Consider the following 23,516-nt stretch of genomic DNA (forward strand, 5'->3'; position numbering starts at 1 on the left):
ACATTTTTTGTGCAACATAAAATAAAATTGCAACTTTTTATAGAGTATTATTGAAAGTCACCTAATCATGAGTTAGTCAACTAATTATAAATTATCATATCTATGTCATATGTCAACGTTTATGGATTGATAGTACACCATGCTATGTTTATCATAGCAAAACATGTGATACAAGTTTTCCTAAAGTTTTAAACATTTATTATTCCTTCAACTGTTTACCCAATTTTCAACTAAATTAAAAATGTGTGCAATATAACGGATGATATCTGGGTAATGTTTCCATGTCATATATTTTATAGGTTTATTATTTTACAATTTATATAAAACAATAAAATGTAGGTACAGTCACGAAGAGTTAATTATATTATTCTCACTAAAACTATTTAACAATGAGTGTTAGGTTCATAAAAGCATTTTCTCAGTTACTGTACATAAACAAAGGTTCAAAAACACTATTCACTTCGGTCAATGAATTCTTATATCTGATTCAAAGATTAATCACGTTAATATATGCCACTAAACTCCTATGACAATATTCGATTTTTAAAATATTGCGGTAAAACCACAGATTATAAAAGAAGTTATTACTGCTTTAATATTTTATTTTCTATTTTCTAAAGTTAATATTAAAAGAATTTTTTTTTAATAACGTAATAAATTTTATTTCTAGCATAGTTCATGACAAATCGAACGACGGGTTCAAATCTAATACCGTAATGTCTCACGTTCCACAATCTGAACCAATAAAGTATTGGCGCTTAATTTTATTATATAGGTATGTATATTATATGTTATTTATTTATATTCTATCTTATTATGTTATTATCCATATAAATATTATTTTCCTTGAGTTAACCTCTAACCTAGACATAGAGATAGAGACAATTTTATTTGTATCAAGTAACATTTTACTGGAGAATATTTTATTATTGAGAGGTCGTATCACAGATACTCGTTTTATCACACTGTATGATTCACAGACGATCTTTTATTGGTTTTTATATGAACGAAGGCAATATCTACTTCTAAGTTTAAATTGATAATAATGTAATATTAAAAACATTTGATACTAAATAAAAAATATCAATTAGTAATTGTATGTTCATAATATTAATCCACATTTATAGAGCAATTATATAAGATGGGAAAAATTAAATATCTTAAAAAATATAAAAAGTAAAAACTTGTTTGTTCGTTGTTGGAACATCATTTTATTATAAAACTGGAATATAATTTTATGAAATACCATAGAGTTTTGTGATTGTATAGAAAGACTTTGTTCTTTTCTCAAATCTTACGAATTTTGACATACTCATTAAGATCAAATTAGAACTTATAACTAACGAAGATAAACTTATATTACAGAAAACAGAACTCATAACTATATAGAAATCTTGATAAATTAATCACAATTGAACTATCAACATGTTTTATTATAATATTCAAAAGCAATTTGGCAGAATCAAAACTACTTATTACAATAAAAAATTTCGCTATTATAATTTTTAATTTTCCCTTTAGTTTTTAAAACGGAAATTACTCTATCTCATTATCTAATGTAGTAGACATATGTAGGTATAAAAGCTTGCACCTATATGCCTGTCTAGACGGCACGAGAGACCAGGAAGAATCGATTCCGAAAGGATAATTTTAGAATAGAAACACTTTAAATTGCAACTCTACTACAAAGTTGCGTGTTTTAGATATTGTAGTTTTATATATATATATTTATTGTGAGTTTTCCTTAATTCCTAATTAGCCTAAAATATTTTCTTAAATCTTTCGGGATATTGTTTAACATTTCTGGATATAGATTTCAAACTTTCCTACGTATTGTTTTCGTCTACAGAAAACATTAATGATGCAACATTTCTTGGTTCAAATGTTAATTGCCTTGTAATTTAATATAGCATTTTATAACAACTATAAATATGATAGTGTTGTCGAAGACCAACTAGGATTTAAAACGGAAACTGAAATTCGAGAACATGCTTAATTTTTTACAGATATAAATAATTAAAATTATTCAAGATTTATGAACGATGGTAATATAAAAATATAGAATTAATTTACCATATTATTAGCTCCGTACAAAGATATAATATGCTCTCTGTCGGACAAAAATAGCCAAGTATTATGCAGATTGAATCAAACTATAAAAACTATAATGTCGGTTTATTTTCCACGCGAGCTATAAAAAGCAATCCACGTAAGTGATAAACAAGTTAATAATTGTACACTAGTTAATTGACTGTAATCACAACTCTTGAAAATAGATAAACATTTCGTATTTCACTGTCAATACATACATATTTTTTATCAATAAATTCAATATCGAAGTGTTTATGTTATAAATATTTATTCGCAAAGAACTTTTCTTTTCCCGATTAAAACTGTTTATGTTTAAGGTTGGTAATGTTTAAGTATTTGAAACAAATTGTAAAAATTTTAAACAATTTGCTGATAAAATAATATACCACACATAAATGTTCAATCATTATCATTTACTTTACAGCCAACGTTATTTCCATGTAAACTGAATGATCGATTGCCCTATATTTAGAAATTAAAATATTCTCAGGAGAATTGCTTTAGAAATATCTAAATGTATTATTAAATTTCGATTTACATATCCGCTCGTCTCTCAATTGAAAGAAATATATCACAGTTGCCCAGATCTTTTAATTGAATCGTCTGCTCAAACAGAGCGTCCAATTTCAATCAGGATCTGTGTAGGACGAAGCTTTATTCTAATACGTAAATTATATTTTCTTATTAAAACCTAACCATTATTCTCTCTTTCATTTTAATATATGAAGAATCAAATTCGATTTAAAATTTATTTTATTCCAGTACTATTTCGTAAAGTTTTTATATTTTCCTGTTAGTTTTTTTTATCTTGCTAGTTAATTTACATGTGAATCAACGATATTTAATCGGACAAAACCTTCCGATAAACTTATTATCAAGTAACGTAGAATAAAATAAATACTTAAAAAAATATAAAACGCCATTTCAAAAGTAATTAAATATTGCAATCTAAACAGAATATTGCATTGTTTACCGATGCTAATGTGTAATCTAATAAAAATAAATGGAAAGAATGAAGGAAATGTATGAAATGAAGATGAATCGAATAACATCACATTTAAAAATCGATATGTAAATATGAAAAGAAAATAAATAAGAACATTATTATAACTAGAAGAAAAACAGAAATAGGTATATATTATATGTACATGTTACTTACTTATATTATAAATGCGAATGTTTGGATGGATGGATGTTTGTTTGACGGTATCTCCAATACGGCGCAACAGATCTCGATGAAAGTTGGCATAGATGTAGAAAATAGACTGGAAGAACACATTGGATACTTAATTTTTTTTTATTCCACGCGGACGGAGTTACGGGCGACAGCTAGTTACTATATAACCATAGGTACACACCGGAGAAAAACATTTCGATCCATACTTACCTTTACTTTTAAGATATCTCATAAGAGATTATTTCTACGTCAAAATCTTTTCGAGTTGTTTTTTTTTTTGGCAAAAAAAGATTCACATGACCTACATATTTGGTTTCCACGTAACTTTTATTATGTTGCAGCTAATTTTTGTAATTTCTCTAAATTTCAGTTTTCCAAATTAATTTAGCTTGTGGTTTTCATATAATTTATAGTTAAATATTGTGTTCCGTGTGGTTTAAATACAAATCAAAAGCCGGATATACTAGTGGATGGATTTCTATCATATCACAAACTTGTTCTTAGTTTTATTTGTATTTATTTGAAATCGAAGTATGCATTGGTTCACCTTTAGCGTAATTAATTTTTGCTTCTATTTTATTTACATCTATTAATTAATATGAGCGCTGTTTTATGGACTTAATTGTTATACTAATATTTTCGTTTTGGAAATTATAGAATTTTTAGGCGCAATCATATACCTGAAAAATATGTATATGCATTTTTACTTTATTTAATGTATGTTGCGATAACGACTTAGTAGTAACTATATAAGCGGGAGGGCAAAATAAATAATGCATATAGAGTATAAAAAAATCATCATCATCATCATCATCATCAGCTCACTATATGTCCCCACCGAGGGGCTCGGAGCCTTTTTTTTTTTTTTTTTTTTTTTTTTAAAGTCAGGAAATGCGTTTACGCACGCCTACGCCGGGCTGTGCAATGGCGTAGGGAGTGTGGGACTCGCCGGCCACAGAAGGTGACCGGAATACCCACTAAAACCTGACTGCCCTCTAACGCATTATGGCGGGCGCCACGGGAACGCTTTAGCTTTCTTCCGTGGCCCCGCCTGCAAAGGGGGGGGGGGGGCTCGGAGCCTACCCCAAGTTAGGGGTGACTAGGCCATAGTCAACCACGCTGGCCAAGTGCGGGTTGGTTGACTTCACACATATCATTGAATTTCTTCTCAGATATGTGCAGGTTGCATCACGATGTTTTCCTTCACCGTAAGAACGTCGGATAAATGTACATATGTTAATCGAAAATCGAAAAACACATTGGTACATGGCGGGATTCGAACCCAGGACCTGCAGATTGCAAGTCAAGCGCTGAAACCCCTGAGCCACCGACGCTCTAAAAAAATGTATGAACAAAAAACCTCAAACGATAATACCACCCTTTTACAGAAAAATATTTCTAAGCCAAAATACAAGCAACGATATAAAAAAAAAACAATACGCTGATACACATTGCAACGTTACCATTAGGACACTTTTTTTAACTAGAACCTACAGTTTTTGTTCTGTACTGGTATTGTGAAGAATTTATTTATAAATAATATTTAAATAATACAGAACCATATTTCAAATATATTGTAAACTTTTAACAACTTACTATAGCACAATATTCCGAAGGAACAAAATTATTTAGTTCAGTTCAGGTACAGCTTAACAGTGTTCGATTCGGCAACAACAACATTTGTCCCTTCCGTCTTGTTGTAAAAAGGCATGGGAAGAGGTGATGGATTTGGCGGAAAAGGAGACATAGGGATGTATGTCTTTTCTGTGCGATCCCTCCTCTGTCGATTAAAGGTAGGCAACGCATTTGTTAATGCGGATGTCTATGGGCAGCGGTCGCTTCACTACTTTAGCCAATATAAGTGGCACTTGCTAAATTGTAACCTCATACTAAAAATGGGTTAAACGGTAATTTATCAAAGATTGATACTTGGGTAGCATGAATTCTCTCTTATAACTATAAACAGACGTCAATAATTAAACAGTAAACAAATGTTAATTATGGAACAAAACATCAAGTTTGTCACAATCATGTTTAAGAAAATAGAACTTGTTTACGTTTAACAAAGCATTCAGCATTCACTATATTCTACATTTCACTACGTAAATATACACTGCAATTCTGCACGACTGTCTAATGTTGCGATATAACAAGGGACAGGCGTGATATTGTTAACATTTACAACTCAAAGACTGTGCAGTATGTTTGGTTGTTTGAATTGATTGTAATGTGCACGTGCGATTAACAATCATAAAGTCGACATACACGTGACAATTGAAGAAAACGGGTTGAATCACGTGAACCCTTCAGTTGTTTATACAATTATAAACATTGTCACATACAGTAAAGACAGAAATGATATTTTATTTACATATTTACCTATGCTTATATTTTAAATCTCCCTATTAACATACCATTCTGGTTCTCTTTTAATGAAAATAATAGCTAATATTAAAATTTAAGATACTTTTAAAAGAAAAAATTCTTTGTTTCAGGTAAGTGGAGTGACAGAATATGTGACGTATCGAACACCGCCGAGCATTCGCCGCATAGATGACGAAAATGAAGGCAGAGGCTCCACACTGCCCCCGCCACAACTACACGTCTGTCAGATTGGTTCGTCATATTTTTTATACAATAACCATGGACTATGATCTTTAACGTAATAAAATAAAGAATAGCAAATTACCTAAGTGACATTCTGGGGAAGAATCGAATGAAATATCCCATTCAAATTTTTTAAGGCTAAACGAGGACACAAGGAAACAAACATTGCATATAAAAGTACTCGTAAAAACATTTATTTTCCTGTCAGTTCGGACGCCCAGGATATTAGTAAAACAATTTCGTTAGAAGCCAGTATTCGGTGATTACGCAATAAATATTTGCTGGTTCATGAGACTTGTTACAATACCGGTTCATTGTATTAATATGTGTAAAACGAGTATCAACAAGAAAGCCAACTTTGGATATCAAAAGACTCGTTTTCACCATCCTGTTTAACTAATTCCAGTATAGGCATAAAACACTTTCTGATTACGTTTTTATTTATAAGATCGAAAGTTTGAAGTCAGTTTCAATAAGACGTTTTTTAGGTGTCACAACGCCTGCAAAGATGGAAGCGAATACGAGTATACAAGTGTTTTGTTTGTGCGGTATACAAATACTGCCTTCGGATCGTCCAATATCACGTTGACCAAGACATTCCAATAATTTGGCGTTTTTATAAGACTTCGACTTAAATAAATGTCCAAAAAAATAATGAGCGTACTTGCTTATTTAATTTTAATTGGTTTGATCTTGTCGATTCGGGCATTGGCTTTGAAAAATTAAAAATAATAATTAATTGAATGTAGTTTCTATGTGCCGATATTTGTTAGTATTATTTTATAACATACTTACAAAGAATTATCAGTTAACAACTTTCTAATCAATGAATCGGTCACGTGCTGACGTACTGGGGCGACGTGGGGTCATGTTGCAAGGGTATTTCCTCGTGCTCAGCAGACGTCCCTAACGACATTATTAATGCAAGCCTTTTTACTCCCCGCCGAAGGGCAACTATGCTCTCATTATACTTGTACCTAACTACTGGTAGCAGTAATAGACTAGGTATACTACATAGACATTATTCGTGATTTAATGTTGAAGTGAAAAGAATAGCGTATTGTTGGAATTATCTATATGTATTAATAAAATTGGAGTATCTGTATTTTAAAAAAAACGTAATATGTAGCCTATGTGTTCTTCCAGACTATGTTCTACATCTTTACCAAATTTCATCAAGATCTGTTGAGCCGTTCCGGAGATAACTTCAAACAAACATCCATCCATCCAAACATTCCCATTTATAATATTAGTAAGATTGATTTACCAGTCTATTTTTAAATAATTAATGATACAATATCATCTAATTTAAACACAGAATAAGAACAAAAGTTCATATCCAAATTTAAAGATTTCTTGAGTCTGAATTTTAAAACACGTAATTTTAACTGAGTGATATGTACAATAATAAAATTGTTCATACAATAAACATTAAAACCAACAATATTGTGGATGCGTCACGACAATGAACTCTATATCAATAGGTTATCCCGCCTGGCCTGAGGTGTTCCACGTCTCGCAATTTCTACGTAAACATGATTGATAATAGTGAAATTACTAATATGTTTATATTGACTCCTTGTTGAAATTAATTAGCAAGTGATGTTCATGTCATTGTTGTCGCAGTTCGGTAAGTTATACTTATTACCAGATTTTAGTTTCACCTGTCCCCATTTTTTTTACTGACAAAATTCAATTCTACACAACATGTCCACTCTACTGTCGGAATTTTAGTGCCTTTTGCAACTGCGGTTATCGGCTGTCGGCGTAGAAAACGTTGTTGCCAGTAGAAGCGAAACGTGTTATTATATAAAATAGTACACGATACGCTTTATTTTCTGGATTATGAAAATACTAGATATCGCCCGCGACTTCGTCCTCGCGGAATTAAAAATAAAACGTAATAAGTAGCCTATATGTTCTTCCAGGTTATGTTCTACTCGTACATCTGTGCTAAATTTCATCAAGATCTGTTGAGCCGTTCCGGAGATACCTTCAAACAAACATCCATCCAATTATGATCCATCTAAATATTCGCATATAAGTAAGATTATTATATTATGTCTTACAAAGATGATTTTCAGATGATTTTTCAATTAAAAACTTTGTCTACAGATTAAACAACAATCATAGTCTAATTTAATCTGCCTGGCTAACATAATTGCAAAACTCGGTAATTCTCATAAAAAGCTGTCTAATTATGATGCTAAAGAAGTTTTTATGCGTTCACTGGGGTATTACTTTCTGAGGTGTCGGTGGACGACGATCGTACCATTTTCTTTAACTGGGTCAAGTATACCAGAAAAAAACGGAACTTCTTTTCAGATACGCACGCCTTAGAAAAAAAACTCTTTAATTTGACCCCGAATTTTTACGCAACTGCAAAAATAAATTTATTACATTGCCATCTATATTTCAATTCAAAAGTAAACACATTATTAAAACCAAAATAGCGTTTGATTTAACATCTATACTAATATTATAATATATTTGGCTTGTTTGAATTAAATAGGTTCCGATACTACTATCCCTGGGTGACATAAGCTGTATTTATCACTAGATTTTTATAATTCCGCACGATAAAACCTCGTGTGCAACTGCTTTCTTAAACACATAAATTTTTTTTTTACTACATTTAAATATCTATCTTAGCTTTATACTAACAAAAATATTGTGGCGCTATTAAAATTTAAAAAAGCTCAAAATCCATAGGTCGTCCGTTCAATGTATGATCATATGTTACCGGTTATTTTATTAGTCAACATGTTTTATGATGCTTATTTGTACCCTTGCAACAATCGACATTCTTTATTATTAAAGGAAATAAGGTTAAATAGACAATAGCGTCTAATCAGACGCGTAAGTGACTGCCTTTGATAAGGCAATTGAACATCGTGATTGTTCTGAAAAGAACTTACTTTAACTATACTGTCTTTTAAACTCAGCAAGGATGATTAAATTATATGGCACTTTACATATTATAACTAAAAAGAAAAAAAATATTTTTTGCATATATTAAGTGAGGATAGGAAAATTTTATGCCAAATATTTTACCCTGTATAGTAATTATTTCATAGCCAATTAACAAAGTGAATTACTTGCAAAAGGAATCATATTTTGTTGAAGTACCAATATAAAAAAACAGATTTTTTACGTTTTAATATCATGTAGGCTTTTTTTTTAACTTGCAAGCATTTTACGCGTCACATAGAAGTGCTTCCTGGTTTCTATATTAGGCTCTTCGTTATTATTTAATCTGTGATCGAACGGCCTTCTAGCTTAATATAGCTAAGCATACGTCGAGTATACGTGTTAGTATGATTTGTTTTTTTTTCTAACGTTGGAAATCTACGCCCAAGTATTTTGCATTCCGTGATTCGTATTGACCAACACTAAGATAATTTTTTTATAAATATACTAGTGTTAATTATTTTTTTATTCTTTGACTAAATATATTTTGATCTCAATAAAGTTGAATTATTGGATATGAGTATGTGTGTTAAATGCCAAATTAAAAATTGAAATCTAAATACATAACTTACAAAAATTTTATCTTAGTTACCTACTTTATCTTAGTTCATGACAAGTTTCTGAAATGTATCTCTGTTTCAAATGAAAGAATCGAACATTTCTTTTTTGATTTTTTCTATGGCAACATAAATGGACATAGGAATTTTCTTCAAAACACAATGTAATGGTGGCCTAGATTTTTTATAACGACATTTTTACAGCGTTACATTTGCTGTCGGAAGCTATTAACGTGGAATACCACATATGGCCCACATGGCCGTATGCAAAATATTTTATAACTACCTAGTTATTTTTAATGTAATTGCAGTGTTAAAGTGGTTACCATCATAATAATAAATTCGTTTTAGCAAAACTTCGACTTCACTAAAACGATCATCAATAAAAAAAAAAATACATATACGTTTGGATTTAAATTTACAAATTAACATTGAATGTAATTCACAGTACACAGGTAGTACATATAGCTATACCCTAAATACTGAACAGAGTGATACGTTTTAATTTCACGCATGTTAAATATTCGATATAATATTATATATTTCGAAGTCGCGCCGTCAATCTCAGCGTTCATAATCTCATAAGAGTGAATCAAAAATTTGTGTATTTCCCTCCGGTTTCATTAGAGGCGGGCGCGAGCCGTCAACGGTTTACGCGGCCGAGCACGAACGTTTGTGCGCGTAATCTATGTTTGCGACGGCAAAGCGAATGCGAACCGACAGTCGTCCAAGGGCGCCCGTATCGGAAGCACGTACTGTCTCTTGCAAGCAGTGATCCGAAGTGCACACTCCGTTGTCACCGCCGTTCATCCGCCCGCGCCGCCCATACCATGACGCTCGCCACCCTCCCCTGGACACGCTTTCTACGCTGCAACGGTACAGAGTCGACCGCCTGAGCCGTTAGCTCGACATGTTTACATCGCAACTGTTTACCAACGGTCGTCGCGAGTTCGCCTGAAGATCGGCAACCAATTTGAATCGTGCGAATGCGTACCGGCTGAAAAGATTGCGAAACTATACGAGTGAAGTTTAAAAATACATTTTCTTTAGTGAGAAGTGACGTTGATACGAGATGTGTGCGTGCAGCAAATTCTACGATTTTTGGAAGAACTCTTGCGGGGCAGGTAAGCTATCGAAAATTTCAGACGATAACGCTTCGCAACTTGTTTTAAGAGCACTCAAACACGATGGCTCTTTATACCTTTTTGTATGAATAACAAATAAGACTGTTTGCCAATTAATTCAATGCCATCATACATTTCGGTTGCCCGGCAATTCTGTACGATCAGTTTAAATTTGTACTCGACTCGAACAAAAATTACATATCATTTAATAGGCACAAATAAAATTTATTGCTCCAAGACATGGTCAGCATTAGGTAGCTACCTATTGTCAAGTTTTTATGTAGTAACTGCTGCTGCGTGTTACAAGTAGCACAGCTTTTTTACAATTTAAAGTAAAAAAGAAACACCTTGACGTATTTATGAGTCAATATTATCGGTTTAAGCAAAGATGTCAAGGTAGATGCTCAATGATCGTGGTGTGTATATTTATGTAGAATTTTTATTTATTCTTTGAATACTATTAAATGAAGTGTAGATGTGATTTCAATCATAATTACGTGGCTTAATTTTATTTTATGGATTAAAACTTACAAAAGTGATTGTTGTTCCGCGTCTCCAACATTCAGGGCCATCGACATCATGAATGGAAATAAGTCTCATATCCTGCTTCTACTCACGTATACTTTAAATTCTCATTAGGCGTTGAAAGTGTAGTCAGTCGAAGAAGTGGTGATCCTACCGTTAAATCTAATACCAACTGCATTATCACCTTTTCACCTTGGCACTATTACCAAATTACCGTTCGTTATTCAGACAGTATTGCGATATCCCACTTCCCGCAAATGTCTCAATGCATCTGTTAAGGTTAATTTTGACAGTAAACAGACAATTTGTTATAGTGTATTAAAGTTTATACTGGTAAGTAGGGGAGAGATGAATTAAAACCAGTTAGTTCAGTCTATCGTATATTATACCAAATGGTTTTGATTCCTCGTTCCAACCACAAAGTTGCTCTCCTCGCGAATTGTTATATTATAGACGTTTGCATTGCGGTTTGTTTTCTGTATCAATGATCTCTTTTATTTCTCTCAATTTACATTGCGATTGAAAGGAAGTAACGAGACATTTGATTCTTGAATTTATATATATCTTTGATACAGTTAACAAGATAAAAATTAAGTAAAATTTTATACAATGATAAGAGAAAACAAAAGTAGAAGTCTCAAAGATAAAAATTATTTTCTACGTGGATATTTGCCGTTTACTTCTTCAAGTTAAACTTTTTTTAGAAACTGTACAGCTAATAAAAGCAATAGTTATAGACCGCTGCAATAAATCTTACCATGATCTCCTAATTTAGAGTAGGACTACTTAATTCTCATCTTGTAAGGATTACGGTAACTATAAAACATGACTTATTAGGATGAATAGAATACACCCATGTAAGTGTTATCACGTTTTCTTCATCTTGTTTTTTTTTTTAAATCACAAACAGGAACGGCACGGCATCACTTACTTCGGTTGCGATTCTAAATAATTTTTTTTACGAAAAATAGCTTCTTAAAAATGTATCCAGCCAGCTACATCAAAATAATCTTAGGTCTTCTTTAAATCATTTTGATGTTAATTATAATCAGTGTCTCAAATATGACCCGATAAGAGAACACATTGGATTAAAATTAGGTTACTAAACTCTCTAATGAAAGTGAAACTCCATTACTTTATATGGGTACGGTGAAGCAGTTAAAAGCGAATACAAGATCGTGACCAACCAGCTCTTGTGTCGACCTTCCACGCCTCATTCTGCATGTCTGACATTTTATGGTGCTTTAAAACGGAATATGAATCACAAATATCCATAATGCTTACATACGTAGATATTTAATTTTACATTAATTTGCATGTTAGCCTTAAGGACACGTACTGTCGTATTATGTTTAAGTTAAAATTCGTATAATGGCTTGTTTAGATTAAGAATGTGCTGACCTTTATAAAGAGTCACCAAAGAACGTGTCTTTCGGTTAGTTTCCTTTTTGAGAAACCAATTTTTAAACGTTGTTAATTAGCTTTTAAAATAATTAAGCAAGCATCTATAGAACGTAGATCATTTGAAGTACCTACCTGGTTAGTGAAACTAAATTGTATATAGTCTGACCAAAAACATAAAACACCTCACCATATTGCGGAAATTTTAGAACTAATTTCTTCGCATACTTATAGAAGTAGATGTAGTTGAATGAGGCGATTGAGCCGCCATGACAGGTTTTCTATTTTCCTGGGCAAGCTATTAGGTACTAAGTTATGAATTTTTTAAATTCAAAATTTCCGTATAGCTGTGATTTAAAGATTATTTTAGTACTAGCTGTCGCCCGCGACTCCTTCCGCGCGGAATTAATAAAACATAATAAATAGCCTATGTGTTCTTCCAGACTATTGTCTACATCTGTTCCAAATTTTATAAAGATCCGTTGAACCGTTTCGGAGATACTTTCAAATAAACATCCATCCATCCATTTAAACATTTGTATTTATAATATTAGTAAGATAAAAGACATCGGTGTTTCGTAGTCACTATTATAGAAAGTAATAAACCAATCGTTACTGTACAATATAGACCGGTTGTAAGATACTTGTACGATACATAATTGGTTTATAATTATTTTTTTATCTGCGTCAAACTCGTCCACCGCGATATTAAATTGACATCACAATAACGTTGTAAATGACTGACTAAACGTTGTAATGACGTCGGATAACATTTCCAAATCTGATAAAAAATAAATTACGTAATTATGAATCAATTAAAATATCATCTATTGCTCTTTTTACAATAATACCGTTACTTAATACTAATTAATAATTATACTAAAATAGTCTAACAGCGAAAAATTAAATAATTAAAAAAATCATAACAATTAGGCACAAAATACGAGTATGACATTTAAATAACAGTGGGAATTCTGTATAGCGGTCGCGTGTGACTTCGTCAGCTGAGAATAAAAAAAATAATAGCGTCCATACAACTTCATAAAAAAAGAAAAATTACAAAAAAAATTAATGTTTTTCCCTCTACGAGGTGATAAAAGACAATAAAAAGATGATGCTTTATTTGAATGATAAGTACATAATCATCTCATGATCTTATTTACGACAGTTTATTTCTATGTTTGTATATGCTGATAATTTTACTGCGATGTTTTTCATTAAACTTTGTACGTATAATTTAATACAAAGTTTAATGGAATTCGAAGGAATTGTTTTAATAAGAAAATTAGTAAAATTTTTAAGACCCATTCGACGAAAAAGTTCTATATTTTACAACGTGTTAACTGTAAAAGTTGTTAATTAAGTTCAACGAATGTATTGGAAAAAAAATGGCGACCGCCAGATTCTATTAATTGGACAATTAAAAGTCTAGTCGCGAGTTGTTTTGGCAAGGCGTCTGCGGGCAACGCTCTTCACTTTCTCCAATTATTTTCAACAAACTTGGTTTGTTTATATTTATAGTTAATTTTTAGTGCAAGTGATATGATTATTGTCCTATTTATAAATTATTAATTACCATACAATATACCTAGACAGATAAATTTTCCAATTTTGCTTGAACCAAAAATCCGCATTGTCATCTGATTATTCTTAATTATATTATAAATGCGAATGTTTGGATGGATGGAGGGATGCATGGATGGATGTCTGAAGGTATCTCGGGAACGGCTCAACGTATCTTGATGAAATTTGGCATAGATTTAGAACACAGTCTGGAAGAACACATAGGCTACTAATTAAGATTTTCTTTATTCCGCGCGGACGGAGTCCCGGGCGACAGCTACTTATATTTTCTATGTAATTCAATAACTGATTAAATGAACAGTAAACCGATGAATCGTAACAATGTTTACATAGAAAATTCTAATATTAAGTTACCCTCAACATGTATGGCTGTAATCGATACGGTGAAGCCAGACATAGGGAAAGAAAGGAGTTTCTACGCAGTTTTTTTAACACATAATTTTAATACGACGCTGATAAATACAACTACTGTTTTAATTTAATTATTATAAATCTTAATTTTTTTCTGTTTCTCTATGATATAATCTCAGTATACTACTATTTTGGCCTGCGAAATACGACTTACGAAGTTCGATTTATATTTTCTTTGGACGGTCGTGAACAATTAATATTATAACCATAGCTTCGTACTCGACGGTTATGGCCATTGCCGAAAAATCTCAGAATAAAATAAAAGATACATTTGTTTATGTTTACAAGTTTTTCTGCATATTTTAGTAACGTTATTTGTCCATGATATGACCTATATGTAACAGATTTCTGGTTTAATTTTGCATACAATTAAAACAAATAGTTTTTCCCATTTGTGTGACAACTGAGAAAGACATAATAGATTGAATCAGTTTAATAATAATTACAACTTAGTTTTGTGTTGATCGAATCAAATCCGTTAGTTGTAATTCTAGAGAGCTTGGTCGGTCACAGTCGACTTCACCATTCGACATCGTTTCGCACAATCCATTCGTCCCGCTGACTACGACCTGACGATTGAACCTTCCTAACTTTCAATTATTTATGTCTTATATTAAATAAGCTAGCGCTTGACCACGATCCCACCTGATAAAGTCATGTTGTGGGCTAAAGATAGTACGCGCTAGCTTTGTACCCCCACGTCGTTCTTTGACGAAAAACTGACGTCGGCAACTTGTTCCAATCCTTTGCAGTACGCACAAGGAAGTATGATTCAAACCTTTTCGTTTGAATTGTAGGAAACTAACTGCAGTGACCAATCAATCGAGAAATGATAACGACATTTATTGACACTAGTTGTCAAGTGGTAATAAAATTCACTATTAACTGTGCAATAATTATTAGTTTTGGTAAAAGTATGATTTAACTATATATTATTATAGGAAAAAAGACCTACCATGTAAGTTCCATCTTTCGATGTGTTATGTGTCTGTTTGACTCCACATATAATTGTCAAATTCTAGTATATAACTTAAGTAAAGACTAAGCCACAATAGATTTATAGTTCCCGTATCTCATAGTTACAAAGGATACAGAATAGTTTTCCTTGTCTATAAAAGCTTTCGTAGTTAAAAGAATTTTAAGAGAAAAACTTTAATCTTTTTTAATTAAAAATTTGATCACTGATTCATCAATAAATCAAGTTTTAACTATTACACAAACTGATTTATTTTTTCAATTTTGTACCAAAAAGTTTTTTGTTGTGTGCCGTTTGGTGCGTAAATGCTAAGTTTTTGCTGCATTGAATGTCTTTTATCGATTCTATTTTAAGCATATACAGATGTCTAGAAATAAATCTTACTATCAAAATGAATTAGTTTTTATTTACGTGATATGTACGCAGAAATCATGGATTACCATTTGGCACTACTTTCATAAAATATATTGTACCTATCAGCATACTTTTAAAACATAGTGTAATGTACATTATATATGATAGATAGATAGCAAATATGTCTACCTTTCTTCTTACTAATATGATATATGCCAATATTTGGATGCATGTTTGTTAGAACGTAATTTAGCAAAGATGTTAGTATGAACAGGTTTTTTAATACCGCGCAGACGAAATAGCGGGCAAAAGCTAGTATGTTATATTTCTGTTGCGACATATACTCTATTATCTATATAAGAATTTAATCTATATAGTGTGTAATTATTGTACCTTTATCACTATCACAATAGCACTTCTAAATCAGAAAAGATTCCGCAATAGATGTGACAATTGAATTATATTGATTTTAACATACATATGACATCAACACATTTATTTTGTTAGGAATAAATGCCTTTGAATGTGTTGATAATTTTAAAAATCAATACCGACATTAATTATTTTTAAAAATCAATGACATTTTAATTCTCATTTGTATGTAATACACAGTGTCCGGAAATGGTATAAATAACTGAAGTCATACAGAACTAGTTTTCTACACGACATATAAACACCCTGTATGTACAGGTTGTCAAATTTAACGACCCACACAGAACACACATAATAACCAATACCGAAATTCTTTATTTTTATACTATGACATATAATTTCTCATCCGTAATACACAGTGTCCGGAAATAGTGTAAATAACGGAAGTCTATCAGTACTTGTTTTCTACACGATATATCAAACACCCTGTATATACAGGTCTTACATGGTGACGAGAAAATCATGACCATGGTTACTATGTGTGACTTTATCGTCATACCAATCACAATTAACCTACGAGTTAACAAATCGCCGCTTATAATTGTTACAACATACAATGCAATACATAAAGATATATAGTCTATATGCACACACTACAAATATATAATATACTATGTAGTATATATTACTAACAGCTAATTGAGCGTTGTCAGCAACAAGTCATGTGATCTGATCATCGACCAAATTGATTCAATAAAGTGTTATTGGAAGACTCCGGTCTTACTAATATTCCGTAAACGTAGCGTAAGGACCTTCTTGTTGAATAATCATTTAGAGGTCAACAACATCAATCAAATCAAAATGAAAATGTTTGTGTCTAAAATTGTTTGTACATTTGTTGTTTTATGTCATAAGTTGGCTGTTATCCCGAAGGTTTTTATTTAAAATCTTTAGAGAATAGTAAAATAAAATAGCGCATTTTAGTAAGTTAATATGAGTTTATTAGTAACATCCTTGAATCAATTATTAAGGATATTACACCAGTCTTAGATACAATGAGACTAAGCTGAAACAATAGACAACTTTTACTTTCCATTGACTCGACCAGTAGAGAGAATAATTGTAAGAAAGGAAATAATCATGGCCACTTATTTCAACAGTTGCCGTTTCAATGCATTTGACCTAAGACCTAATTAAAAATAATAACCGTCAAATTGTACGGAATCAAGCTTAATAGTCGTGACGTCTTTTTAAGTAGAATTAATATACTAGTCGAGTGATTTACAAACTTTATATGCATTTAACTCCATGTTTCTTTATGTTCTGATCGTAACAAAAACGGAACCCTAATTTTTTATACAGATAAATGATAGATCAGGTTTCACGATTGCAATTGTAATTTGCGAAAATTATGTAAAAATTTGAGGCAATGGATTAAAAAAATTTAAAAGCAGAGATTGATCGAGATTATCGGGTTCCAGCGATAGCCGAATGGTTAGATAACTGACTAATTCTAAAAATACTCTTGTATAAAACATAAAACGGATATTTTATCTCGAGTGGGAATCGTATACACAAACACTAACGATACAGTCGTAAATTAACCGCTAGGCTGGATGAACTTGCAATTAAAAAAAAGAATTCTTTTTGCTCCATTCAGAAAATGCTCTAAGTATGTACTACATTTAAAATTAAAGTTTTAATTAACAGTTTACAAAACATTTTTCTATTGAATGAGGGTTAATGATTAGAATGGCCCCAAATGACTGATAATAATTTAATTTGAATTAATTATCTTGGTCTTGTTTATAATTATAGTCAACGTTAGGAGAAATTCATGTTAAATAGTACAAATCTGAATTTAATTAATATTATCATTATAGATTCATTTTATTTTAGTACACAAACACGTTGTAGGTTTGTAAAAGTTGCCTAGAAAATATCAGCTAGGCTTTTTTTTAATATTTTAACTAAAGAACTAAAAACGTTTCATCATAAATGCAATATTCGTGTGAATTTATTATAGTTAACCTAACACAATTATTTTTACTTAACTTTTTCAAGACAATTGTCAAATAACACTTTGGCAAGATCAAGATTTTCTTCAATTGTTTTCATATACCTGTCTGAAGGATGTAATTAAATAGTACAATTGTTTTTAAGAACATATTGCATTGCTTCACACAGGGGCTTGTGGTGTGTGGGTTGACGTTCACATGTCAGGGTCAAGACACTATCACTGAATCGCCTACACGAATGTACTTGCATCAGTTCTAATAACACGAATTAAAAACGCACGAGAATTATAGTCTATGTCAAATATTCTGCCAGTCTTAAAATTAAATTCTTCGAAGTTTTAAAATGTTCGAAATTCAAATGTGCATTATTAAGCTTTTAGAACGAACTTTTTTTATTTAGCTAACCGCCAAAAGGAGGTTATCATTTCGTCCTGTCCTTTTTTTCCTTTCCTTTTGAGAGAACGAAAGGTCCTTCTTTTAAGGTCGAGAGGAAAATTTTTCAAAAAATGTAAATAAGTCTATTTTCTAGTAAATCAAAACATTATTATGTCAATGATTGATATTCGTTATAAAATTTTCTTTTATTAATTTAAGCCCTGGAATATTTTTGCAAAATGCATAAAGGAAAGTTAGCAAGGACAGAGAACATTTTTTCCCATTCATAAATGCTCAAGTAATTCCTATAAGGATAAAAACTACGCTCACCTTCAATGAAAATTCGTCGATTGTTCTCAGTTGATTGTTACTTTGCGTCAAGCAATTTATTATTTTTTTTTCTCCTTTATTGTTTAGTTATATTCACATCGTAATTTAATAATGATTTGTAACCAAGATAAAAATAATGTTTTAATTTTTTTTAACTAATGTATTAGACATTTCAATGATATGTAAATTGTATAATAATGTTTTTGCTCGTAGATAAAATTGCTTTATCTGTTAAAGACTATTTACGTAATGTTTTCGTCTCGTCTCATTTTATTATGTTTTTTCCTGTTTTATACCCTGTTCTAAAAATATTACCGTGGTTTTCAACTGCCGAAATCCTATACTAAAATATACACATATACCTTTGTTATCTCTGTTTCGTCAAAGATAATTAGAGGGATGACCATATCTGTTATACAGGGATTTTGCTTAACCAAAGGTAAGAGATTTACAAGGATAATAATATTGTTTTGTACAAGTAACAATCGGGTAAATATAAGATTTTTTTAAATAAATCCTCATTTAGTATTAACCCGGAAATAACATGTTATTCCATAATGATTTGTAGAATTATGAAGCATCAATATTTCATTGGGTGAATAATGATAAGGACTATAAAAGTTTCTTTGTGGATGCACCTATGTAGGACATAGAAGGCCGATTGATGTCTTCTAGAAACTACTTATTCATTATCTCGTATCTCGTACGACAATGTCTATAATATACCTAAATACACTAGTTGTCGCCCGCGACTCCGTCCGCGTGGAATTAAAAAAAAAAAAGATAATAAGTAGCGTATGAGTTCTTCCAGACTATGTTCTATGTCTGTGACAAATTTCAATAAGATTCGTTTAGCTGTTCAGAAGATGCGTAAAAACAAATATCCATCCATCCAACCATCCACCTAAAATTTCACAATAGTAATATTAGTAAGAAGTACCTACTATTTTTATATAAAAAAAATCTGGTAGCAACTTATTAAAGAAAATCTTTTTTACTAGTTTTCACACTAAAAAATAAGTTATAAATGAAAAATTGTTTCAAAGATGCAACATAAAGCAGTAATTTATAAAGTAAGCAAGCATCCATCGTGTTTCCTTACTACATGTATGTCTGTCTGGAAATAATTACGCATAATCACTTATCGGAGCAGAAGTCCTTAATCTTGAAATACTTTAGTCAAATTAACTTGTAATAAGTATTCGTTTGCTTTGAAGGTCATTACAACACAGGTAACATTCTGTCTGCATATTAATCGAACTAAAAGATAATTAAAAAAATGTTTAAGCCCAACTGATTATACACCATACGAAGAAGAAAGAAAAAAGAGAAGAGAAAGCAGAGAAGAAGAACGATATCGAATCGTGACATGACTGCGGCCCATTGAGATCTAAGTATACCTAAAGTTATTAAAATTTTAGTATCTGTATGTAATATTGAAAAAAAAAATCACATTTCGTGTACGTAATGTATTTTGCTTGACCTCTAACGAAAAACCAATTATTGATTTTCTTTCAGTCCACCTGTTGATCCGCAAGCCGTGTTTATTTCGGGTAATTTCTGAAACGGCTGGACCGATTTTGACAAGACTTTCACTGGAAGGTAGCTTATGTGTGCGGGCTTGTTAATAATAGGCTCCCATAAGATTAAAGGTTTAGATGCGTTACCAAAACTTTAAAAGTCATACTAACCGCTTAGTGCTTTAACCAATAAATCTTACTAGTCTTATTAATATTATAAATGCGAATGTTTGGATGGATGAATGGATGGATGGATGTTAAAAGGTATCTCCATAACGGCTCAATGGATCTCCATGAAGCTTGACAAAATTGTAGAACATAGTCTGGAAGAACACGTAGGTTACTAATTAAGTTTATTTTAATTAATTCCGCGCACACAGAGTCGCGGACGACAGCCAGTTGTTTACAATGAACATTCTAGAATTACTCCTTTTCAGTATAGCAGCCCTTGTTATACATACTGTCTGATAACGCTATCATTCGGTAATGACATTATAATGTGGGAATTTTTAATCGGGTTTTAACAATAATTTGTTTACCCGCTCGAAAAACTGATTACCATATTTATATTGTACCATACAGAATCGATGGGCCTAGCACGAATATTTGTAACAATCGCCTTGTTATCCCCCATCGTCGATTATGTCAAAATTAGTATGAGATTTTTGCTTTACTTTACCGTCTGACGAGGGTTTGTACCAAAGGCTTAATATAAGACCCCTTTCCCTTTTCTTATAGGAAAAGAATGGGAAGGGGAAGTGGATTTGATGGAGGAGAGGACGCATAGGAAGTAGACATGTCCTTTTTTTTGCGCATCCCCCTCCCCCTCCGTCGATTAAAGGTAGGCAACGCATCTGCAATTGCCTATGGGCAGCTATCGCTTCTCTATTTTGGCGGTTCAAATATCGCATTTATTAATGCTAACTTTTTTCAAAAATCATGCATTAAGTGATATATGTTTCAGTGTGTACCGTGCGTTAGTTAGCGTATACAATATTCATACGACATCAATAAATCTTGTTGTCAAGAGAAGCTTTCAGCAGCGGTCAATTGCCCTTCAACGACCTTTCGGAGTGAAACGCACGAAGGGACGTGATATTATAAAATAAAAGTATACACGGTTTCAAATATAAAATTTATAAAGAAACTTTATCTTTTTCGAAAAATTTTATAATTTGCAAAATGATTTTCACACGATTTTCATAATGTAATTTATCCAATTTGCTATTTACCAATTTCTTTGGACTCTTCGTATATTTTATTAGTACTATTTTTTTTTAATTTCATCATTTGACCTTAATGACGGACAGGTTTTATCCATCCGTTATTCTTGTTGGCGAATGTAATACGTTTAAACTTGTTGTTGATGATGTCACATAGAACATAAGGAAACATTTATTTTGTCTAAGATTTCCGCACAACGTATAAATTTTATTGATTTATTGATATAAAGAAATAATTTAAATTGTTTTCGATGATGTATAAAAATTTGGCTCAAAACATAGATAACGATATTCAGTTCCAGCGTTATAATTAAATTTTTACTAAATAAGGATTCTGAACAGCTTTATTCTTTCTATCTCGTAATTCCTTGTGTTCTATCTTGTTTATTCATATTTTTGTATACAATTTTTTTTTAACTTTCGCATTTATTATATTAGTATGATTTAAAATAAACAGGTTTGCTATATCACATTATTATCAAATTATTTGTCAAATAGTCAAATACTAGCTTTTACCCGCGACTCCGTCCGCGCGAAATAAAAAAAAATAATAGAAAACGGGGTAAAAATTATCCTATGTCCTATTCCTGGTTCTAAGCTATCTGCCCACCAATTTTCAGTCAATTCGATTCAGCCGTTTTTGAGTTATAAGTGGTGTAACTAACACGACTTTCTTTTATATATATAGATAGATGTAATAAATAAAATAAATAATAAAAATATAATATTCCTATAGTCAAATCGTACCCCACGATTTTGTAAAGAAAAATTTTATATTTGTGTGTTTTAATGTATTTAAAAATAATAATAAATTAATTAAGATATTACCAAACTTTGGAACAGTTCTGTGCAACTTAGGAATATTTACTTTGTATATATCGAGTTTGTTTCACCCCTCAGTATGTGTGTCATGGGAGATGAAGGGCCAGGGTTATTATTACTTAGCTTCTTTAATGATACAAAGTTATATCATAACTATTACTGGTATACATTTTAACTGAGTACTACATTCCGGTAAGACTTCCATAAACATAGTCGTGTATTCGAAACTAATTTCTGTAATTCTTTTATTTTTTTAACATAATTAATTAACAGCGTACATCAATGTAACATTAATCAAAGTATAAACTAAACTTAAACATGTTTAATACACAATTGTAATTGATATGTTAAAAGCTTTTAAAGTCTGGAATTTGTTGTGAAGCAAATTTAACTTTTATTTTTTCTTATTTTGTCTGTAACGTGTCTATTGTGCTCGTATCATCTCAATAGGGGAGGACCCTTTTAGGGTGAGTTTGTACAAAAACATTGACCCCAGTGGAAGAATACGAGTTTTATACAAACAGAAACGAGGCCACGCGAGGTTGATTTTATATACTTCGCTAAAAGTAAATTACTGCTTATTATAAACGTAATGAAAAAAATGTACTCTTCCTTTTTGTTTTTCATTAAACTTGTACAATTTTTTTTCTAATTTTACGGTGAATAAACGTAAACTGTAACAAAATTAGATTTTATTTAATTAAATTCGAAAATTTCCGTAATAAGAAAATAGGAACGACTGATTTGATTTGCCAAATAATCGATTTGTAGAAATCAGAATTTTCGAATGAAATTAATTTGTGAATTCAAAATTGTCGACATTTTCTATTCATTAATCTTTACGTGAGGAAATTATAATTTTCATTAAAAAAATCAAAGGCAATAGATATATGTATATCTTTGTCTAAACTTAGACACTCGTAACAGCTTTATAGTGTCTTCATAAAGTTTATTACAGGTAATTTGGAACAATAGGTATTAGCGCGTTAACATGCCACGAACATTTTTTTCTCGTTAAAATGTGTAACATTTTCCTCAACACGGGCTATCGGATTATAATTTTAACGGTATATTGTTAA

At 31.3% G+C, this 23,516-nt stretch overlaps 1 protein-coding gene across 4 annotated transcripts in view; it reads left to right on the forward strand.

Annotated features, from left to right (window-relative positions):
• The window catches only part of LOC106717919, a 49,309-nt gene that overhangs the window by 5,529 nt on the left and 20,264 nt on the right, over window positions 1–23,516 (forward strand). For 2 of the 4 annotated variants that reach the window (XM_014511880.2, XM_014511879.2), the window contains exon 2: window positions 5,764–5,884. The exons of 1 other annotated variant lie outside the window; for it this stretch is intronic. In XM_014511880.2, the coding sequence (XP_014367366.1) occupies window positions 5,764–5,884 (121 nt within the window). Of the gene's footprint in view, window positions 1–5,763; window positions 5,885–10,116; window positions 10,527–23,516 lie in introns of those variants that run through there. One more of the 4 variants, XM_014511884.2, reaches the window with a different exon arrangement.

Source organism: Papilio machaon, chromosome 13 (assembly GCF_912999745.1).
Source record: "Papilio machaon chromosome 13, ilPapMach1.1, whole genome shotgun sequence".
Taxonomy (NCBI): Eukaryota; Metazoa; Arthropoda; class Insecta; order Lepidoptera; family Papilionidae; genus Papilio; species Papilio machaon.